Raw genomic sequence first — 23,895 nt, forward strand, 5'->3', positions numbered from 1 at the left:
GAGGAAAGAATGTAACAAAATGACGGTGTTCTAGCGACGCACCCTGTGTCCAACACAAAATAGACGTAGCAAACGAAGTGGATGCTACAATAAAAGGTAGGTTGTCAGGAATATTATTAGCTCTTTACTAAATCATATCGTGTTCGCTGTGGTTGTTTTGAGGTTCTGTAAAAAATGACAGAAGGGTTATCACATTGCAGCACTAGACGAGACACGTTCGCCACGTTAGCTAATGTGGTCTGTCCAGCTAACTTGCTGGTTAGCTATCCAGCTAATTTCAGATTGAAGAAACTTGGTTAGATAATTTTAGCTAGGTAATTATTGGACGTTGTCGATCAGTGTTGTATTTACATATAGTAGCGACAATTTGGACAGTTAACTGTCGTGGATTAGTGTGGTCGTTATATAATTTGAATTGTATCAGAGTATTTTCTGTTTTCACTGGAGTTGTTTTCGGAGGCTAGCTAGCTAACGATATTAAGCACGAAAGCCAAACCAGGTTACCACGTAGCTAACATTGCTGGATAGATTGGTTAAAGTTAGTGTACCTCTGCCATTAACAGCATTTGGTGTAACTTCTCTAGCCAGCTGGCGCTTGTCTTTATTGTCACCAACATACTGAACCGCCATCATGAATTATGTGAGATCAATCTTGTAAACATTCAATGGTTTACTCGCTATCCTTAGCTATCAATGTGAGCAGCAGTGGCAGCTAACGTTAGCCTTGCACACTAAACGACTTGCACCGCGTGGACAACAGAAGACAATTTTTTCTGGTCTGTCTCACCAGGTGGTTACATTTTGAGACTAAAATGACAACTTCAGATGTTGTCATTTGACACAACTACGTTTTTTCTTATATTACTATCGCGTTCGTTAAATTAGTTATTTGTTACCTCGCTGAAAAGCACCAGGTTATAACGCGCTTGTTTGAAAGGTATTTGGACACGGGGTTTCTGATTTGATTTGTAAAGCTACCACCAAGTTTCTTGGGGCAGTGAAACCGGTAGCTTTAATTTATGTATTTTGAGATGTATAAATTAGTTTACAAAAATATGTTCATAGATATCGTTGCAACGTTAACATAATGATCTTTGCAATTTCGCTTGGCTAGCCACCGTTTGCTGGCTAGTATGCAAACTCCTATAACTTGACTATTCGGCTAGCTGAATTTTGACACATTCACGTTAATTGTACCCTACGAATAAGGACGGTATAACCAGATAAGTAAAAGATAATGTGTATTTTCTTTCTATTGGGGAAGTTGTTCATTTATCTGAGCCTTTCACGTTTATGCAGACATTTAATTGGTTGTGATGTAGCCACTCTAGGATAAATCGCCCGAAACTGATTGCTGAATCGGTATCCGCTTGCCAGACACGTGTTACTCAAGTGCATTCATCTGACATGAGGCACCGAGTTGTCGAACACTGGAAATGACAACAAACTCTTAACTTCTTAGCAGCGACATTACGAAGGTCAATTATCTCTAAGCTGTTTACGGAATGGTTGTACCTGGTGTCGGTGATTCATTCATCATCTTTACTGTTAGCTCGTGCGTGTTCAGGATAGATTGTTGCCATCGTATAAGTGCTGCTGAGTGCAGTGGAAAATACAAAAGGACACAGGGCTGACATTGTATTGAGTGTGAAGTACGGTCGGGTAGACAGGAAGTGTGAAATACAATCATTCTCAAACTGTATTGTAGGCTACACTCAGTAAAAAAGTGAATTCATTTTAGATCATTATTATAGTAAAATTGATGAATGCTGATGGTGATCAAATACTGGAGCTTTGCACTTCTACGTGTCAGGCAGAATTTGTGCTCACTCTGTCTGATATTACATAATAAAGTCCTTGAAGTTGCTATTGCCTGTTGTAACCCCTTAATGCCTGGAATCTCGATATTCTGTGATATTTTTAAGACCTTAATTGCATATTGTTCCCCTTGGTAGTTAAATATCTGTGAAATGTAAGTGAGTAAAAGAGAAACGGGACATGTGAGACTGCTTGTCTAAGATGAAGAAATGCAGGTGTGTGTGTGTGTGCGTGCCCGCTAGTGAGAGGTGTGTGTAACGGCAGAGGCAGAAAGAGACTGAATGGAGAAGGCTGTTTCAGTGATATCCACTGCTCCTCCCACTAGTGCTGACATCACTGCACTCTTGTGTGAGAGGAAGGGCAAGGTGTCCTTGTGTTCGATGCGCAGCCCTCACTCGGCTTCACTGTGCATGTATATGTATGTGAGTGTATTTTCCTGCAGAGTGTGTAAGCCTTAAGCTCGCATACGTGAGACCAATTAAGAGGGAAATTGTGTGTGTGGTCGTCGTCTCAGAGAGCTGGGCTGGCTGCATTGTCAATGCTTGTGTGCCTTTGTGTATGCACAAAAGTGTATTAGAGCGAAGCATATAGCCACATGAAACAGATGAATGGTGGGATTGAAGGTGACTGTGTGGGTTGTGAGAACTGCAGCGAGAAAGGTGAATGCAGCGACTGACATCACTGGTGAAGCCCCCCCGCCCAACAAGCCTACACATTCACACTCATAAATGCACGCTGTTTGCTGCCTCATCTGTTTTCTATAACTGCAGGAGGCTGGCTAAACACCGGTCTGCTGGCTGGCTGGCTACCTGTCTGTGTGTCTGTCTATCTCATATACATATGCATAGCCTGCATGTGTCTGTAGTGCTGAGAAACAGAGAAGCAGTAGTAGTCACTGATGGATTGGCTTCTTATGTGTATGTTTGTCTGATATTGTGTGGTGTGTACCAGTGAACAGGCTAGCCTGTGTTGTCATCAAGGAGTCACAGATGTCACACAGTTTAGCATGAATGCTTAGAGTCGATGAAACATTGTCTTGTGACTTTAGTGAATTTCGGTAAGAGATTGTTGTGGGTGTTCTTCCGATGGGTACGAAGACTGCCTCCCTTTCCGTGCCACTATTGAAAGGAAGATATTTCTCCCAGAAAACTATAATTATCGATCAATTTCAAATTCAGCGACTATAATTCTTGCTTTTAAAATTAGCCTACCAGATAATTATAAAGCTTATAAAGATTTATGCATCGTTTTCCTGTCAGAACTTTTCAAGACTATGAAGAAAGTTAAGTTAAGTTATGATGGTGAGGAAAAAGGCATTTATGCCATTAATGAAATTGTAGTGATTATATATACAGTGGTGGCCAAAATAATTAGAACACCTGATAGATCTGAAAATATTGACCTTTTTTGCCTCCAAAACATGATTTTATTTTATAATGTTCATGAAACATGCAGATGCTTGCTCTGATTACAACAAATATCAGATTAATTGAATCCTACTGTTTTTATCCACTTTTAACTTTAATATGTGGTATGTCAACCTTTTGCAGCAATTACAGCAGCACATCTCTCTGGCATAGTCAATATATTTCTTGAGAACTTCAACACTAATTGTATCCCATGCCTTCTGCAACTCAACCCAAAGGCTTTCCTTTGAATGTACAATTATAGATCTGTCCAGTTAATATTCCAACTCGCCCCAAATTTGCTTAATTGAGGGGGCCAGACCAAAATCCAGGCCCAATAAGATGACTCCCAGATGGTATTCTGTGCCTCACCACAATGTTGTGGTATACTTTCTTATCCATGATGCCATACATTTTCACTAAGTCACCTGTTCCTGAGGCTGAAATGGCACCCCACACTGTAATACTACCCCCTCTGTGTTTAACTGTTGGCAAGAGACACTAATTTTTATATCTATCCCCCTCCCTCCGTCAACCAACGCTCTTCGCATGTTGCCAAACTGTTCAAACTTGGACTCATCAGTCCACAACACATTGTACCAATCTTCCTTTGTCCATTTATTGTGTTCTTTTGCAAATTTCAGGCGTTTCACTCTATTTTTCTCTTTAAATAATTGTTTCTTTGCTGCTATTCTGCCAACAAGTCCTTCTTCTCCTAGTTTACGACGCACAGTTCTTGAAGACACTGTTGCACCATTAGTCATTGTGGTGTTGATCTCGTCACTCAGTTCTCGTGAGGTCTTTCTTTGGTCCTTAAGACTGAGTATTTTGAGATGCTTCACTCTCTTTTTTTCTACCTCTCCCCTTTCGGTTCTGGTGTAAATTGGGGGCGTCATTACAGGTCTGAAGTTTACTTTACAGTGCTTGGACTGCATCTCAAGTCCTTGGCTATGTAGCGGTTACTCCAGCCAGCATCAAAAAAGGGCTTTTATTCGTACCCGTTGCTCACTTGTTAGATCCTTCTTCACCTTAGCCATGTTCAATTAGCATCAAGACTACTTCTAGAGGCTTTGAATTTATACCAATTGGTGGTGTGGCCTCAGTGACAAAACCCTGATGTAACCAATCACTTAATGAGCAGGATAGGCCTTGTACATTCAAAAGATTCACACAGCTGTGTTCTAAGACTCTTGCGTTACCATCAATTTAACCACAATCACACCTTTCAATGAATACACAAGTAATTTAGCTTATTCTTTAAAGGAACATGATTGTGTGACATTGACAGTAAAATAGGCTTACGGTGGATGCCCACGGGACGCGACATTGTGTCACTCTAATTGGGATAGAATGGAGGCGACTTGTCGCCTGCTGAAGGTTGGGGATTTTTTTAGCACTATGCAAATGAAGGCGACTTGCTGCCTGCTGAGAGCCAATCAGTTCGGCGTGTGTGTGATTTGGAAGTCAACGTAGCTCATAGGGGCGGGAGTAATCACACATTTCGAAACAAGATGGCGGACATCGGGACTCATTTACCGGGACACATTTGATGTGAATAAAGGTTATCTTGTATGTATACAAGACGTATACGTCTAATCGACTCGGTTGTTGTTTATATGCTACACGAATGCTGTGAGGTCAAACAGAATATTGTAGTTCTTAAATTAAGCTCAAATTAAGCTCTCAACTATTAGTTAGCTTGCCGCTAATACTTTGACCGAAAACCCATTGAAAACACATTGTAGCAAGCTAGCTAGCTGCTAAATATGGTACATACAACGTTTTTGTGATTGAACTGGCTGATATATATGGTTTAGATAGAATACATTCTCAAATTATAAATTAAAGTAATCAGCGCAACATCTTAACTGAACTCTGAACTATTAGTGTTAGCTTGCCGCGAAAACTTTAACCGAAAACCCATTGGAGCACATAGTGCTAGCTAGCGGGCTGCTAATAAGTTTCATACATTTGCTTTCATAACATTTGCTACAGCCAAACTGAATTTTCTGACCACGCCCCCCAGGCGACTTATCGCATAGCGATTAAACGCAAGACATATGTACCGTGGGCACCCAGCGTTAGCTTGTTTTCTGTAAGGAAAATTACCTAAATTGTTTTATGGCTTTATTCTATGGTTTATAGAGCACATTGATGTCTTTGTAGATATTTCATTCATTTGATGGGTATTTTAATGGCTAATTCAACAAAAACAACTGAAACCTCTTAAATATGCAAAGTGTTCTAATAATTTTGGCCACCACTATACAGCCGCGGAAAAAATTAAGAGACCACTTCAAAATTATCAGTTTCTCTGGTTTTACTATTTATTGGTATGTGTTAAAGTAAAATGTACATTTTTGTTTCATTCTATAACCTACTGGCAACATTCCTACCAAATTTCAAATAAAAATATTGTCATTTAGATCATTTATTTGCAGAAAAATGACAATTGGTCAAAATAGCAAAAAAGATGCAGTGTCTTCAGATCTCGAATAATGCAAAGAAAACAAGCTCATATTCATTTTTAAACTACACAATACTAATGCTTTAACTTAGGAAGAGTTCAGAAATCAATATTTGGTGGAATAACCTTGATTTAAAATCACAACTTTCATGTGTCTTGGCATGCTCTCCACCAGTCTTTCACATTGCCGTTGGGTGACTTTATGCTACTCCTGGCGCAAGAATTCAAGCAGCTCGGCTTCTTTTCATGGCTTGTGACCATCCATCTTCCTCTTGATCACATTTCAGAGGTTTTTTTATGGGATTCAGGTCTCGAAATTGGGCTGGCCATGACAGGGTCCTGATCTGGTGATACTCCATCCACACCTTTACTGGCCTGGCTGTGTGGCATGGAGCATTGCCCTGCTGGAAAAAACACTTCTCAGAGTTGGGGAACATTGTCAGAGCAAAAGGAAGCAAGTTTTTCTTCCGGGACAACGTTGTACTTTGCCTGGCTGAGGTTTGTAAAAGACCATAAGGATTGAACCAAAGCGGATTGGAGGGTCTCCTAGTTCGTCTTCTCTGATGAGTCCAATTTTCAGCTTTGCCCAACACATGGTCGTCTTATGGTTAGACGGAGACCTGGAGAGGCCTACAAGCCACAGAGTCTTGCACCTACTGTGAAATTGGACTCATCAGAGAAGACGAACTAGGAGACCCTCCAGTCCGCTTTGGTTCAATCCTTATGGTCTTTTAAGTCACTCAACGGCAATGTGAAAGACTGGTGGAGAGCATGCCAAGACACATGAAAGTTGTGATTTTTAAATCAAGGTTATTCCACCAAATATTGATTTCTGAACTCTTCCTAAGTTAAAGCATTAGTATTGTGTAGTTTAAAAATGAATATGAGCTTGTTTTCTTTGCATTATTCGAGATCTGAAGACACTGCATCTTTTTTGCTATTTTGACCAATTGTCATTTTTCTGCAAATAAATGATCTAAATGACAATATTTTTATTTGAAATTTGGTAGGAATGTTGCCAGTAGGTTATAGAATAAAACAAAAATGTACATTTTACTTTAACACATACAGCGGGTGAAATAAGTATTGAACACGTCGCCATTTTTCTCAGTTAATATATTTCCAAAGGTGCTATTGTCATGAAATTGTCACCACATGTTGGTAACAACCCAAGTAATTCATACATACAAAGAAAAAAAACAAATACATTCAGAAATTAAGTAATGTGTATTAATGTGAAATAACACAGGAAAAAAGTATTGAACACATGAAGAAAGGGAGGTGCAAAAAGGCATGGAAAGCCAAAAAAACTGCTGGAATCTTTCAGTAATTAGAAGGCAATCTGGCCCCTAGTCAGTGCAAATTAATATCCCTTACCATTACCAAGGTGTCACACAAGAAGCCAAGGTGTCACACAAGAAGCAGGTGTCACACAAGAAGCAACTCATGATTGGTAAAAGCAAAGAGCTCTCTCAAGACCTTTGCAACCTTATTGTTGCAAGACATACTCATGGCATTGGTTACAGATGCATTTCTAAACTTCTGAATATTCCAGTGAGCACTGTTTCGGGCCATAATCTGGAAGTGGAAAGATCATCATTTCACCATAAACTGGCCACGACCAGGTGCTCCTCGCAAGATTTCTGACAGAGGAGTGAAAAGAATTATCAGAAGAGTTGTCAAAGAGCCAAGGACCACTCGTGGAGAGCTTCAGTAAGACCTGGAATTTGCAGGTACAGTTGTTTAAAAGAAAACAATAAGTAATGCACTCAACCCCCATGGCCTGTATGCACGCTCTCCACATAAGACTCCATTGCTAAAGAAAAAGCATGTTGAAGCTCGTTTAAAGTTCGGAGCACGAAATTTGGACAAGCCTGTGAAATACTGGGAGAATATGGTCTGGTCAGATGAGAGCAAAATGGAACTCTTTGGATGACATAATGCACACCATGTTTGTAGGAGACATGGCACTGCACATCATCCCAACAGTGAAGTTTGAAGGTGGGAACATCATGGTGTGGGACTGCTTTTCAGCATATGGTACTGGCAAAGGTCACACAATTGAAGCAAGGATGAATGGAAAAAATGTATCAAGACATTCTTAATTAAAATCTGCTGCCATCTACCAGGATGATGAAGAGGTAACGAGGGTGGACATTTCAGCAAGACAATGAACAGCCAAGGAAACTCTCAATTGGTTTCAGAGAAAGAAAATAAAGCTGCTAGAATGGCCAAACCAATCACCTGACTTGAATCCAATCGAAAATCTATGGAAAGAACTGAAGATCAGAGTTCATAGAAGAGGCCCAGGGAACTTTCAAGAATTGAAGCCTTTTTGTGTTGAAGAATGGGTCAAACTCACATCTGAGCAATGCATACAAGTAGTTTCTCCATACAGGAAGCGTCTTGAAGCTGTCAAAGGCTTTTGTACAAAGTATTCAATAAATATCAGTAAGCGTGTTCAATACTTTTTTCCTGTGTCATTTCATATTATTAGACATAACTTAATTTCTGAACTAATTTGTTTTGGTTTCTTTGTATGTTTGGATTACCTGGGTTGTTACAAACATCTGGTGAAAATTTCATGTCAATACCACCTTTGGAAATATATTTACTGAGAAAAATGGTGACGTGTTCAATACTTATTTCACCCGCTGTACCAATAAATAGTAAAACCAGAGAAACTGATAATTTTGAAGTGGTCTCTTAATTTTTTCCACGGCTGTATATATATATATATATATATATATTATATGTACCCTGTAGTCTGTCTTAAAAAATTGTTTTATTGTCTTATTAGTCAACATTAATGTGTGTTCATGTGTGTCTGTGGACAGTGATGCACCATGCCCATAGTGGATAAACTTAAAGAGGCCCTGAAGCCGGGCCGCAAGGACTCCAATGATGAGGGAGACCTCAACAAGCTGCTGGCCTCCTCTGCCAAGAAGGTCCTTCTGCAGAAGATCGAGTTTGAACCTGCCAGCAAGGGCTTCAGCTACCAGCTAGAGGCACTGAAGAGCAAATATGTCATCTTGAATCCACGCAGTGACACTGCCACGCCACAGAGGTTTCCCGAAAGCGGCCAGATCAAGCGTCAGGGTAGGTCGGGGTGTGGGGGGGTGGCGGGCAGGATTGAGACCCATAACTTAACACTAACTGACATGACCTATTGTTAACTGACTATAACTCCCCCTCGCATTGAAAAGTGTTTATTTGTTGCTATTATGTGGTATTGGTGAAGTATGGGAATGGGAGCCAGTCTTGTGAATACGGCAAATTCGGTACGTTAATCTATCTCCTGGCGACCCAGTATTGTTAACAACAATCTTCTACCATGGCTCGAGTAGGAATGCGAGCAACAAGATTCACGTCTTCAAGAAGGGGAAGGGGCTCCTCCCCCTTCATTCGCTACATTGATATCAGAGTAAGCTCTTGCCATGTCCCGTTATTTCTCTCAGAATTGTTTAATAAATGTGAAGCAATTACCTTCATCTGCAGGTTGAGATCACAGACTGTCTTTAATTAGTTAGCTGATTTTCGGAAATCAAATTCTGTTTACAGGCTATGCTGCAAATGGTGTTGCCTGGTTGCTATAGTTAGTTGCTTTGCTCCCCAACTAGCTAGCTAGGTAAGGACACCTATAAATAACCATAAATCGTTTAAATGGCGCCATTGCCATGAAACATCACTCTCCTCAATTTAATTTATGAAATTAAAATATGAAATAGAAACATTCAGTATTTGATCCCCAAATACCAAAATTAAGCTTAGCTTTTTTGTTCATAACACAACCTAGCAACTGCCAACTGTTAAATTGGCTCCCAATGCTAGAGTTGGATAGCTAGGTTACCTGGCATGAGATCTTAACTATGACTGTGCCATGAATAATTGCTCTATGTAGTCACTGTAGTACAAATCTTTGTGTGATGTCTCGGAGGTTTGCACTCACTTTTCCGTAACCTGCTGTTTCACGTGGGAATGATGACACGTAATTTTGCTGTGATTGACGGCTAAGTGGGAATGGCAATTCGTTATCAATTATGGATTGTTTTTATCTGATGCATTTATGGATTCCATATGTAAAGAGGGCTTAAGATATGTTGAACATTGACTAAGGTCTGCCAGATATGATTAATAAAAAGTGGAAATGGGTGGGAAGGGGTTTCATTCAGCTGTACAAGAAACAAGTCACACAGTTTTCACTGAATTCAATGGTTTGATTTGGAAAATCACTCTACATTTGCTTGGAAGTGTGTTTGTTGGGACTACCCCGGTTACATGTCCCCTTCATACACTAAAGTTAATTGATCAACTTCTAATGCTGAGCTTGTAACATTTAGGCCTGGAGATGGTTAATTTTACTAACAGGCTTTACTGAATTTAGCATGGAGATGGGCCACAATTTTTCCCCTTTATATATTTTCTTCTCTTAAAAAATCTAAACAAAGTCCTATATATTTGGAGCTTTTAGGTCACTTTTGGAGGTAGTCGGTCTAAAGGGTAAGGAAGTGTGACTAACATGAAGTTGGCGGCAGCTCTTAAATGTGTCAGTGCATCGATGGTGCTGACTGATGACTAGTTGTTTGACACGTGGCTTTTTGTTGTTTCCTCAGGTGGAGACAGTGGTGGGCAGGGCGACGGTATTCCGGCCCCCCAGAAACATTTGTTCCCTGGCAACCGTCTTTCTTTGCGATGGGAGCGGGTTTATCGGGTGGGGGCAGGGCTCCATAACCTAGGAAACACATGCTTCCTGAACTCCACGGTGCAGTGTCTGACATACACACCTCCCCTTGCCAACTACCTGCTTTCCAAGGAGCACAGTCGATCATGTGAGTGAGTGAGTGTGTGTGTGTTTATCTTGAGTGTCACGGAAATGAATACGTTGCAAAGGTTGAATTGTCGTGTGTGTGTGTGTGTGTGTGTGTGTGTGTGTGTGTGTGTGCATGCAGGGATGAAATAACTAATATTTCTTATAGTGTGAGCAGGGTTGAAAAAACTAATATTTCTTATATGTGTGTGTCTTCCAGGTCACCAGTCAGGCTTCTGTATGATTTGTATCATGCAGAATCATCTCATCCAGGCCTTCGCTAACACGGGCAATGCCATCAAACCTGTCTCTTTCATCAGGGACATCAAAAGTAAGAATTACTCTCTGTGTCGCTCACTCCTTTCCTATGTTGTGCACCTTATCTCTCTTAGCTCTGTCCACCGACATGTGAACGCAGCAATCAGCTCTCATCACTTTCCTTTGTGTGCAAAGGTGGTGCCCTTTCACTTTATTTGTCTTTCTGTCTATTTTTGTGCAGAGATTGCCCGGCATTTTCGCTTTGGAAGTCAGGAAGATGCCCATGAATTCCTGCGCTACACCATTGATGCCATGCAGAAGGCCTGTCTGAATGGCTACCCAAAGTAAGAATTTGTGTTGGTGAAGCAAAAATGATTTTCGAGTGCTCTTGGTACATAATCAAAGTCACTTGTGAGTTCAACTGTGCCTTATGGCCATTGTACCACTGTAAGGCTGCAACTAATCAACTCAATCGACTGTAAAAATAGTTAGCCCACTATATATATGTATATAAATACACACACACACACACACACACACACACACACTGTATATATATAAAAAAAGGTTTTCTCTAGGCTGTGGAGTAACTTCGTCACTTGTCTGTAAAGTAGGAAAGATGATGGAGTAACATGAGCAGAGCTGTTTGTAAACCCATTTTTATACATTTAAATTTTATAAAATGTATATATATTTAATTTGTATTTTATTATACTAATTTAGTATTAATACATTGAATATAATGTTTTAGGATTTTGTTCATAACATCTGTTGAGGCATAAACCTTGAATTTTGAAATATATGCATTATAAAGGATTATATTTCCAAACTTCTCAAATAATCGACTAATCAAAAACAGTCCTATACCAATGTAGAATGCAATATCTTACTGTTGTTGTGAGTTCTAGTTAGCTGTGGTCTAGTAACATATGTCAAGTAAGTTTCTCTGAATTGTTTGTTGTCATATCCTCAGTGAAGGTTTCTTTGTATCCTCAGGTTGGATAGACAGACTCAGGCCACCACCCTGGTCCATCAGATTTTTGGGGGTTACCTCAGGTCTCGAGGTATAGCAACCTTAACTGTTCATTAGATATTCCAACTTGGATTATATTAGGCCACAGCCCTCTGCTTACTTATGTTACACTTTGCTTTACCTTTTTGCTTACAAAGCTATATACCTGGCTGTAAAAGTATCATGTCAGACTTGAAATAATCCTTTTTTACTCCCCCCCGTTATTACAGTGAAGTGTTCTATTTGCAAAAGTGTGTCGGACACTTATGACCCGTATCTGGACATTGCTGTTGAGATCCGAGTAAGTATGAGATTGCCTAGTGTAACAAACACATATATATATACACACACATACACACACACAAGCACACGTACATGAATTTATATATATATATATATATATATTTTTTTTTCTTTGTTTCATTAATTACTGGCACCTGCTGCATTCCTACATGTGCAGCTGACGGTCCCTCAGTAGGGGTGGGGCTATCCCTTTAATAGCAATGATTAGGAACCGGTGCAGGGAGAAAGTGACGGCAATGGTGTAGACTGTGAAGTATGGATAGAGGTCCTGCAGCAATAAAATATAGTAAAAGAGGTGGGGTAAGAGGTAAGCCTCATCTCTCTGAGTGGTCTGTCAGGTGCCAGACCCTCTTAGTTATGTATCTTTTGTTTTGTTACACATACATACACACACACACACACACACACACACACGCACACATACACTTTAGTTACGGCTCTACTTTCCGTAATTGAGTATATCTTATTTTTAACGAGCCGGCGAGTAGCTGGTCAAAGTTTAAATGGTAGCGCACTAAATGGTTGGATATCTGTTCAGTAAGCCATTTCATGTAGTAAACATATTGATTCTTGGTGACCTTGTGTGTGTTTTGTGATACAGCAAGCGGCAAACATTGTGCGAGCTCTGGAGCTGTTTGTGAAGCCGGATGTTTTAAGTGGGGAGAACGCCTACATGTGTGCCAAGTACGTCCATATAAGCATTCCCAAAACAGCTTTCTTTTTTTCCAATTACTCTGTTTTATCTGAATTTACAGTAGAAAAAAAAAAACATTGTACTTCAGTAAACAAATTAATAATGTTAACACTATGGTATTAGCAGTCATATTAAGAATCCCTCGGTGGAGTCATGCAGAATCTCTGGCTCATGGTCTGATTATTATTCATTTAGATGTAAGAAGAAAGTTCCAGCAACAAAGCGTTTCACTGTCCACCGGACATCCAATGTCCTGACGCTGTCACTCAAGAGGTTCGCCAACTTCAGCGGGGGGAAGATCACCAAGGTAAGGCCATAATACTGCTTTTAACGAACATTAATGCATATCCAACATCTTTTTATTGACGGTATAATACAGGCCTCAGTCATAACTTGAGAAACCGGTGTTAAAGCAGCACAACGGAGGAATTGCTAATCGCTAAAGAGATGCTAGCGGCTTAACCTAGTGAAACCTGTTGAAATTGAATTACTTTGACACTATGACAACTTTTCTAACACAGTCTAAAATCAAGCAATTGCAACACAAGACGAAGCAAGACGGCAAATACGTTACTCACTAGTCAGGCAGAGAGTAGTACCAGGGCATCTTCCAGAAACCTACATAGCGCAGTAATATGCCTACGGACCAGGGATTAAAATTAACATCGTCCCGTCGTCCCGTCGTCCCGGGGCCGTATTAAATTGTCATTGGGACGATCAACAATTTAATTTGGGACGACTTCGGGACGACAAGGATTTCAGCCCGTTTTTCATTGCACTTGCAACTCATTTAAACGGAAAAGAAACGCAATTTCAATGTCCTTGAATGAAGACATTAGACACTGACAATAAATCTGACTTGACTTGAAATGGACTCGCGCCTCACGTTTGTGTTCTATTAGTGACAATGTTTCAGAATGTTGCGCTTGCTTCCCGCTCAAGCTCTGTGAAGAAGAAACTCGTTTCGGCATTTTATTTAATACGGCAGTAAGATATGTTGCGCTGGTTGAAACCGGAGATGAATTGGCTTGAAGTTAGACATTTGTCAGAAATTCAAAACATCGCTAGGTCTCTTATTCATTCAACGCTCAACAACACTCACACAGTGCGATGTTCAGACTTGTATTTAGTTGTGAAAATATATTTACTGGTATTTGAATGCAATAAAAGGCAAAATTGTAGTAATTTAGATCACATTGACGCATCCCACGGCACAACCACGGCTCTCTTTCCGGGTTTTCTGCCGTTCCGTCGGGCAGCCTTTCACAATAAAAGTCCCGAGGCAGCTCATGCAAACTGATAGGTAAACTAAGTTCAAAATATGCTATGCTGGACAACTTTTGGGAAAATATACTAGGCTACAATGATGAACTAATATAATTAATTTAGCACATTACAGGAGGTGCATGGATATTTTTTTTTAATTAAAGGTCTTATGTCAACATCAGACTGGTACTGATAGAATAAACGCATAATATCAATTGTGAACATTTCAATTCAGACTGGTATCCACTAAATACACTCATAATTACAACTGTGAAAGGTATCAGAAATTTGTGAAAACAGGAAATGCATGGGAAAGCGTGCTTATTTCAGCCAAAGCCTATGATCTGGCCTTTCCTAGTGACCCTATAAGGATGTGAACATTTCAATTCAGCTTATATGTCATCCTCAGACTGGTATCAACTAAATTCCCTCATAATTACAACTGTGAAAGGTATCAGAAATGTGTGAAAACAGGAAATGCATGGGAAAAATTCGGGATGGTTCCGGGACGTTTCGGGACGGTTGAAAATTAGTTTTGGGACGGTTCCGGGACGGTGGTGAAAAAAGTTAATTTTAATCCCTGCTACGGACCCTGGTATGGCAATGGCACAGAGGCCATTCTCCATATTAAACGTCATTGTAGCGCCCCCATTTTTTGAAGGTGTTATTTTAAGGTAACATTTCTAATCATAACCCTAACCTTGAAGTACAATTGCTACATACGGTAACTTTCAACCTAAAGAACGATTCCCAAAAAAAAAACCTGTACTCTAAATGCACGTTGAGGACATTTTTGCTAGTGAATTTTGATCATACTCACTGTTGAACTTCAGAATGACTTCGTTTGTATCTAGTCAGTGGTCATTGTATTGTTATTTACTGTAAAAACATCATGTGTCCAATTGCAGAAATGGTATGTGTAATATCCTCAAGGTCTTTGTCTTCCACACAGGATGTTGGTTACCCAGAGTTCTTGAACATCAGGCCGTACATGTCCCAGAGCACAGGGGACCCAGTAATGTACGGCCTCTATGCTGTCCTAGTGCATTCTGGGTATAGCTGCCATGCAGGGCATTATTACTGTTATGTGAAGGTGAGACAATTTCGCCCTCAAATAGCATTATTGCAAATAGCACTGCAGATCACCATCGATAGATTGTGTTCTAATTCCCATTGCCTTATGTTTTCCTAGGCCAGTAATGGGCAGTGGTATCAGATGAATGACTCGATGGTTCATTCCAGCAACATCAAGGTTGTCCTGAACCAGCAAGCTTATGTTCTCTTCTATCTGAGGTCTGTGTGTGTGTGATTCATTTTTCTTGTGAAAATGTCTCTGTTAGTGTTTACAAGCTACAAGTTTGTGTGTAGTGTGCGTTTCTCCGCTAACTCTGGCTCCATTCGTACCCAGGATTCCAGAGAGCAGAAAGAATGCTGATGGGCCCAAGCAATGTATAGGACAGTCTGGAAAGACCAGCGTGACCCCGGATATGAAGAAGAATCTTAATGCCCCTCTATCTTCGCCACAGATCTCCAAGGTAACTCAAACTGCCATTGCTAACCACCAAAAGGCTAATTTATGTGAATTGGGGTCTGTAAGGTCCCCTATAGATATTGACACATTTTCATTGTTTATTTCTGCTAAGGGTTTTTCCCCTCTTGTTCTAAAGGAAAATATTCACATTGCTAGGCAGCTTTTGCTTGCACTTATCTAATTAGAATGCATACTTCTGACATTTTTCCTAAACCCATGTACCCATTTAGATATGTGTGGATGTATCTTGCATGGATTTGTCAGTTGCCATGTTATCATGTGTTTGTTTTTGTTGTCATGAACACAATTTATGCATTGGTGTCTCATGCATATGTGTTTATGTGTGTGCAGAAGTTTGACGCCGCTCACCTGAGGAAGATCCAGTCTGTGGATAGCGGTCTCGGGGTGAGCATCGCCAGGAGCACCTGCAACCTTCACTCGCCCAAACTGACCAATGGCTCTGCCTCCAATTCCACCACTGCATCGCAAGCCCCGCCCAGAGGACCTGTCCTATTAGAGGAGCCCTTTAAGAAGCTGAAGAAGCCCCTCCCACAGCCCCGCCCCATCAGTCAGACAACCAACGGTGTGGCAAAAGCTGAGAGCGAGAGGCGGGGTGACCGAAGCCTAGCCCAGTCTACCTCACTCAAGTCCCTCTCTGATTCTGACACCTCAGAGTCTAAGGTATAGCACACACGCACCAAAAAACACACCTTCACACAAACACAAAGTCTGCTAATATTTAAACTTGACCTTTGTCTGAGTATAGTCTTGGGGAGATGTTTTAATAATTATGGAGTAACCTAGATAACTAAATATAAACTAGAGAAGATTTCAAGTTTTCCCTCATCATCCAAAACTTAAAGCTGGTGTGTGTGTGTGTGTGTGTTTGCAGGATTCGGTTGGCACGCGCAGCGCTCCTGTCGGAGTAGCGGGGGCTATGAATGGCACGGCGTCCCCGTCCCCTTCCAAGAGCGCCGACCGGCTGAAGCCCCCTGCCCTCAGCAGCCTGACCTCGCTCCAGAGCACCATGAGCCCGCCGCCCGCCAAACGCCTCGCCCTCTCCGCCAAGAAGGTAAGCCCACCAGCCTGTGGGACGTGTGTGGTGTATGTGTGTTGAGGGGAGAGGGTATATCTGAATCTGCGAGTGAATATCTGTGAATATGATGTCACATGACGGCTTTTTTTTTTTTTCTTTACTCTTGTCTCTGCTATATTGCCTCTGATTTAACAACCATGTCAGCACTGTTTGTTAGACTTTTTTGTCTCTTTTTAGTTAAATTCTTTTCCTCTAACCATTTCTAACTCTTATCTGTCATACTTTCTTCTTTTTCATTTCTGTATTTTCCCTCCTTTGTTCCTTTGGTTGTTTTGCTCTTGGTCTTCCCTCCTCCTTGTCACTCCCTTGTTTTGTCATGTTCATGGCTATGGTTTTCTTTTTTTCTTTAGACCACCAAGTTTTTATTTATGTCAATCACTGCAGGAAGCCAGTCACAGCCGGAGTCTGAACACTGAGTCCCCGCCCAAGTCATCATCTCATCTCTCCTTTGACTCCGCCCATCCCACTAAGCTCACTCAACTTCATGCACACACGTCTGGCCACACCAACCAACAGCACAGGTAAAATGACAACCTAACTAATGACGCCTATGCGTTTTGTTGCTTTACGCATAATGCTTTATTTCACCCCATTGTTATGGTTCTATTTTTTTCAAATATGTTTTGTAAATCGCTGCGGACAAATCAGCTAGATACCTTAAGCATGAAGGGCAGTCTTAAGCTGTGTCTGTGAATTGTGACTTGTGTGTGTTGTTGAGTTGTTTGATGTGTGTATTGTTGGGTGTATGGATACATTATGAGGTTCTTCTTTTTCTCTGCAGGTTTTCTCCCTCTTACTCACTCCTAAATTCTTCACCGCTCCCCCAAAAGCCCTCCATACACTGCCCATCTCAGAAACCCTCTCAGTCTGACACACACACACTAAGCCCCTCTAAGCTCCAGTCACTGCCGTCAGCCCTGCCCGTCAGCCCCCTCCTCAAGAAGAAGAAGAAGAAGAAAAAGAATAAGAAGGAGGCGCTCAAACGCCGCCACTCAGAAACTAATGAGCCAACCACAGAGCCAGCGGAGACACACAAGCCAACCCCGGAGATGCAAGAGGAGGGCCCTTTGGCTGAAAAGAAGCGCAAGAAGAAAAAAGCAAAGAGGAAAAAGATGGAGGAGGGGAAGGGAGAGGGGCAGTCGCAGCCGCGGCAGCGGCCTAGTGCGAAGACTCCCCTGCAGGAGGAGGACTGGAGGCTGGGAGACAGCTGGAGGCTAACGACGGCTACACACACACCCACACCACGCACATCAACCTCCTCACAGCCAAAAGCACAGCACACAGACACACCCACCCCTGACACACACACGCAGTGCACCACCCACACTCTGGAGCAGTCGGAGAAGCAGAGGAGGAAGAAGAAGAAAAAGAAGATGGCGGCGCTGGATGGAGCACAGGATGGAGCACAGGAGGAAGCAGACTGCCCCACATCCTACGGCCCCCAAAGGTGAGTGTGTCGTGTGACTGTAATGCACATTGCTCGATAGTACAGCCATCAGAGTTGACGGAGTTTGTGCTGTGTTTGTGAACATTTAGCGTTGCACGCTCTGAGCAGTGGGGAAGGCTGTAGAGGGTTAGCTTCAGTCAGTATCTTCCCTCTGGTTTGGACCACTGCATATTTAATTAATGCAGTTCATGCTGAAGTCAAGCTCCTTTTGGTGCTGTGAGTGAGCACCAAGAAATACAATGCATGGATGTGTAATATGACACTGTTTTCAGGTTTATTTATCCTGCCATGGTTTTGAGTCAGAGCTGTTATAGGTGGAGAATTGTTTTTATCTTAACTGTGGTTTGCATAGCCATTGGATGTTTGTGACGTTTGTGTATTGTCTTGGTCTTGTCTAGGGTGAAGGTGAATGCTGTTGGAGGGGAACCAGACACTGTAGACTCGGATGAGTTGAAGCAAAAACGCAAGAAGAGGAAACGAAAGCTTGAGGAGGAGAGTCCGAGAGAGGAGGAGAGTCAGCCAAAGGAGGTGGAGAAAGTCCTGGGCTCGAACGACAGCGCTCTCACCAAACGAGACCAGAAGATAACCAATCCTTCTGCCATAGGTATCTGACATCATTTCTCTCTGTTTTAAGCATCTCAGCTTTCCTCCCAGTCAGTCATGGTACAATTTAGGGCCACAAAGCAATCAGGCTTTGGTCAATCTGACTACAGATTCAATTTCAAGTTAAAGGCACCACAGATAGACATGTGTCAGTAGGTTATGTTTACAGGAGTGGATAAATTGCTTGCCGGTCAAGCAGATTCCGAGTCTTGGCTAGTTCTTTTATATTCCTAACTGGGGATGGGTATCATTTGAGTTTTTCCGATACCGGTGCTAAACCGATACTTTAAAAACGATACCGGTGCTTAAACGGTGCCTGAACCGATACTTTTTTTAAAAAGCACAAAACGATGATTGACTACATTAAAGAAAGGCTTTTTTTTATTGCCAAGGCAATTCATTTCTTCAAATTGAACAATATATTAACTGTTAAAAGTCTACTATTAATATAAATGCATACAAAACACTTGGCTTCAAACTACACCTTCTTTTTATCTTCAAACTATGAACATTATATTAACTGTAAACAACAGTTTATAGTATACTTAAATAAATATAAATAAGTAAAAAAAAAAAAAAACACACTCTGTACCCACTACAGCTTCAAGCTTCTTTTGCAAACATATGAACATATTTGCCTTTAAAGTCAAAAATGTATTATTTTGTTTGCATTTATTTCATGAAATTACACCATTTTCTGATTTGTTTATACCTATCTTTTCTATCTTGTTTATAGTTAGTCTTGTGACTTGAACACACAGAGTATGAGAAAATGTACACTGCCCCTTTAAGAGACTAGGATAAGTTTTGCTGTCATCTCCGTTTATTTTTCAGTCTGCAGTTGTGATCTGCTGTTGACTCTTGCCTTCTCTCCCCTCTTTACACGCAATTGTTGTGCTGAATTTGCTGCACGTAGCGATGTTTGAATCTTGCAAAATACAGCCACACTTTTGACCATTTACCCTTGGGTATTTTCTCTTTTAAAAGGTTGATGGCTAGTTCTGTTTGTGCTTGTCTGTGAAATGCTGCCTGCTCTTCACTGTCATAAGACTGTTGCTATTAAAACACCAATGAGCGTGAGCGACACAGGACAAAGTTTAATTTGGCAGCTGGGGCAGTTGTAATTAAATGTGCCCCACGAAATCTGCCTGGCAACAAAATACAAAATAATTCATACAGATCATACTTACGCCACTAACGTCACTATCGCTCGTTTTCTACTGTTTTGGAAGCAGCCGCCGTGTTTCATGTTGCAGCCTAAAATAATTCCTGTTTATAAGACAACATTTTACGTACAATTTCAAGATTTGCTGCACGATTTGTTGCTGTTATTTATTTCAATCGGCTCAGGCTCCGAAAGGAGGCACCGAAATCTGCGTGACGTACCGGTTGTATAGGAACCTTTGCCATATTGGAACCGGTTCTCGGTACCCAACCCTATTCTGAACTGCCTCGCAGGCAAGCGGACGACTTTTAAATTTAGTCTTAGACCATCAGACGCTCTATTCTAGTTCCTTCTGCCCTCAAAGCCGGTCAATATCCAGTAAAATAAGTAGGGGAGGGACATTAAAGTCTTTTCAATCTGTGTCAACGTGCTTAATTTCATCTGGTGTGTTTGTTTGTGTATTTGTAATTTCCTGTTCAAAAATGTACTGTATTGAAAGCTGCTACCTTACCATAGCCTATTATTATTAGCATTGCAACTTCACTAGGTGAATCATCTGTAAAGTACAGCTATTAAAGCTGGAAGGAAGTTAATGTAGTAGCCTACTGCAATGCAATGTTTGGTTTATTGTTAGCTGACACATGTTTTTGTTGTCCATATGGTAGCGATGTTGGGGAACTTAAATATAATTTAGGTAAACAAATATAGGCTAACATGAATTCATTATGAAAAAAAAGGAACTAAAATAATGCAAGCTTCATAATGCAAGTGAAACGTTGTGGTTTTGGCTCTTGTTTTAGCCGCTCCTGTGGTGGTATGGGACAGTAAAGTCCAGGATGGCTACAAGCGCAACCAGGCTCCTGCTGCGAAAGACGAGGAGTCTGGCCCCAAAGGTTGCTGGGATGGTAGGCGGAGTGGAGGGGTTGTCGAGGAGCTGCTGAAGAACTCCAGTGACACGGCCTATGGAGCACCAGGTCAGCCTCCTCTTCCTGCCACACCATTCCTCAATGAACATCTGTTCATTTACCAGAAAACAAATATTTTTCAGTCATGTGATATACTTGTACTGATGTGTGTGTTCATGCAGTCCTTAGTTGGGGCGGAGAAGACTCCGTAATCAGTAAAGATGCCATTGAAGATGCCCAGTTTGCCAAGAATTCCACAGTGATCGATGAGTGGGATGAGGACTTCGACAGTGGGAAGGTGAGGAGGCACAATGGCCGGCATAACACTCATGACATCTCATGGTTGCACACACAACCTCATGTCAGTCTTGCTCCTACAGGTGAAGAAAATCAAGAAGTACAAAAAGGAGAAGAGGAAACGAGGGAATGCGTTTCAGAAGATCCAGGACCATCGTAGTATGTGGAATGTCATCCCTGGAGGGAAGCGGAGCAGACTGGGGTTCCGCCACTGAAGGTGAGGAGGGGCACTCGAGATTCAGGGGGCCATGACTGGTCTTCAGACAAGACTCTGAGTCAGTAGGAAACCAGGGTTAAGAGTTCAGAAAATTGGAAAATCTTAGCTGTATGTGTCTGCTAGCTGGAGTTAAACTCTAAACTCTCTCATGAGGCTACCCCCTATCTCTTAGTTCAAGCTGTTGAATGAGGTTCGGTGTCAGCCCTGTGTTCTTTCTCTCTAGCCACTCTTGCTTGTTTCATAGCTAGCTAGCTAGCATGCTCCTGCGCAAACTGTACAGCCACCTCCTGTAAGAATGGGCTTTTTATTGGTTATTTTCAAAAGAACCTTTAACCTTTATTCTACAGTACACGTTATTGGAGGAAGACACTTACTTAATGTGTTCCCAGTTCAGATATGTGGAAAGATTGTGCCGTCCTCAGTTAAGCACTGCTGTGTGGTCTGTATAGACATGTTCAAAGGGGGCTCATTTGTCGTGCTGAATTTTTCCTCCCTCAGAGAGCAGCTGAGCCAGGAGGAATCTGTCTCTGCCAGTCCAATGGAGGTGGTGTACGGAGGTATATGGATTGGACACCCCAAGACCTTCATGGTACCGACCGCTGGAGGAGTGTCATCTGAGAGTGTGGAATTTTCCTCTCTCCTCTCCTTCTGCTGGGTCTAGGTCCAGCTGGTGAACTGTAAATGTGACCATACCGAGTCTGGCCGAACGGTTTTAAAAGACAACGTTTGTTTAAGGTGGAGTGTATGGCTCTGTATGTAATGGTGTGTTTGTGAGTGCTCAAGAAGCTTTGGATGGAGAGTTCTCCTGTTGCCTTTGAGTCTAATATATATACACACACACACACCAACACGCACTCCTATATACTCATGCACACAGACCTTTGCGATGCCCCCTAAAAATGAATTTCAGATAACGTGTTTTTTTTTTTTTGGTTATTTTTTTGGTTGGTTTGTTTTTTGATTTTTTTAACATTGGCACTACATCAATTTGTGTAGGTCAGTGGCCATACTTAACCTTGTAGGCTCGCAACGGATGAACCCGTTCATCCACAGTTGTCGGAGAGCATGTCTTTGTTTCTTATTATCGGTCTACCCTCCCTGGCTGAGAGGGTAGATGCCACCCACCTCCACATGAGAGTACTAGTGGCAGCAGGCTGTTCCCACTGCTCAACTGGTGCCTACAGACACATTTCTTTTACATTTTATTTTTGTTTTATTTTTTTTATACATGTTTTGTCACATCCAAGCTGCTTGGTTTTGTTCTGAGTTCAATCATTGATGCCTTAGTCAAGGAATTCAATAACCGTTAATGTGACATGGACTAAATGGAATGAGACGATCGAACATTTTTACCCGTCATCTTTTTGTAACATATCACATTTGGTCCCTCGAAGTACCCTGAATGCCAACTTGTGTTGGTGTGTAGAGTATATTAGCTCAGATTAGCCCAGTTAATCGTGGATGTCGTTTATGCATTTTATGATGCCACGAATGTTCTGATTTCTGATGTTCTAATGCCCCATTCATGCTGTTGTCATGGTAACACCCCACCACTTTGGGGACATGAGTGTGTGGTGAGGAGAAACAGCCCCTGACTTCACAGGAGGGAGTAGAAGACAGACTGTGTTGTGTGTAAGGGATCAGTTTGGCATCTGCCTCATATTTTGACTATGCAATAGTGCCAACAGTCTAACAGATCACCTTCCAGCATCATCTGACCAGTCAGCCATGTTCCCATTCACACAACAGAGCTTACCATCTTTCTCTCTGTCACACATACCTGTCAGCCCAATGTTGTTCACATGTGTTCTCATCAGATGTTTAATAGTAGTATATTTGGAAAAATATGAACTCTATTTACTTGACCACAGATAAAATATATCAATATAAAAGTGATGATATTTAAAGAATAATCCCAGCTTTGCCTATGTAGATCACTGTACAGTCCATCATGTCTCCCCACTGTCTCCCTAGCCTTGGAGCTCAGATCCCCACCCCCACCCCCCACATTCCCCCGTAGATGCCCGTGAGACCAAACACAAGCCTCCTTCGACATAGGAAATCCCACTGGCAGCATACAAATGAAAATCTTTGTACCTGGGAAGATTTTGAGACAGGATGTGCGTGCGTGCGTGTGAGTGTGAGTGAGTGAGTGAGTGAGTGTCTGGGACCTTCCTATAACTCTCCTGTAAATGTGTTAGATCCGATTTCTAGTGTTTGTAGGATGTTTGTAAAAAAAAAAAGCAGCTGGAAGTTGTTCAGCTGTGCAGGGAAAAACACATTCAGCAACACACAACCACGCGCGTTCCAATCCCAATGGTTCATGTCATATGCATTGATGGTTCTGAAATTTGCACCGCCTTCCTGACCTAGCTGTTATGTTGGGTCTAATGACTAGAATATATATATATATGAACAAACCGGTGCAATAAAGTTGTGACTTTTGTGAAAAAAAAGTTTGTCCTTTTAATAAATTATTTATCCTCTGAATCTAAGGTAAACTACAAGGGCTAGTTAACAGACTATCTGTTTGAGATGAACGATCCCTTTCTAAATGCAAAACAGTACAGTTATACCATATTCTGTTAAGATGTTTTCAACTT

General features: G+C 41.5%; 1 protein-coding gene across 1 annotated transcript; it reads left to right on the top strand.

The window, feature by feature from the left end:
- usp36 (ubiquitin specific peptidase 36) lies at nt 1–23,703 on the top strand. The gene is made up of 21 exons (XM_080856951.1): nt 1–96; nt 8,529–8,790; nt 10,305–10,520; nt 10,719–10,829; nt 10,998–11,100; nt 11,753–11,820; nt 11,999–12,069; nt 12,673–12,755; nt 12,961–13,072; nt 14,984–15,124; nt 15,224–15,324; nt 15,440–15,566; nt 15,914–16,243; nt 16,455–16,634; nt 17,043–17,179; nt 17,440–18,105; nt 18,504–18,709; nt 20,674–20,847; nt 20,961–21,076; nt 21,159–21,292; nt 21,791–23,703. The coding sequence occupies exons 2-20, from the start codon at nt 8,538–8,540 to the stop codon at nt 21,288–21,290; spliced, it is 3,327 nt and encodes a 1,108-aa protein (XP_080713077.1). The 5' UTR covers nt 1–96; nt 8,529–8,537; the 3' UTR covers nt 21,291–21,292; nt 21,791–23,703.
- Nucleotides 23,704–23,895: the final 192 nt, after the last annotated feature.

Source organism: Sprattus sprattus (assembly GCF_963457725.1).
Source record: "Sprattus sprattus genome assembly, chromosome: 18".
NCBI classification, from domain to species: Eukaryota; Metazoa; Chordata; class Actinopteri; order Clupeiformes; family Clupeidae; genus Sprattus; species Sprattus sprattus.

Excerpts from the sequence above, each read along its gene's own strand:
- usp36 (XM_080856951.1), top strand. The coding sequence starts at position 8,538 with ATGCCCATAGTGGATAAACTTAAAGAGGCCCTGAAGCCGGGCCGCAAG. Across the intron at positions 12,070-12,672 it reads ACATTGCTGTTGAGATCCGA|CAAGCGGCAAACATTGTGCG; the intron begins GTAAGTATGAGA and ends TTTGTGATACAG. Across the intron at positions 16,635-17,042 it reads TCGCCCTCTCCGCCAAGAAG|GAAGCCAGTCACAGCCGGAG; the intron begins GTAAGCCCACCA and ends CAATCACTGCAG.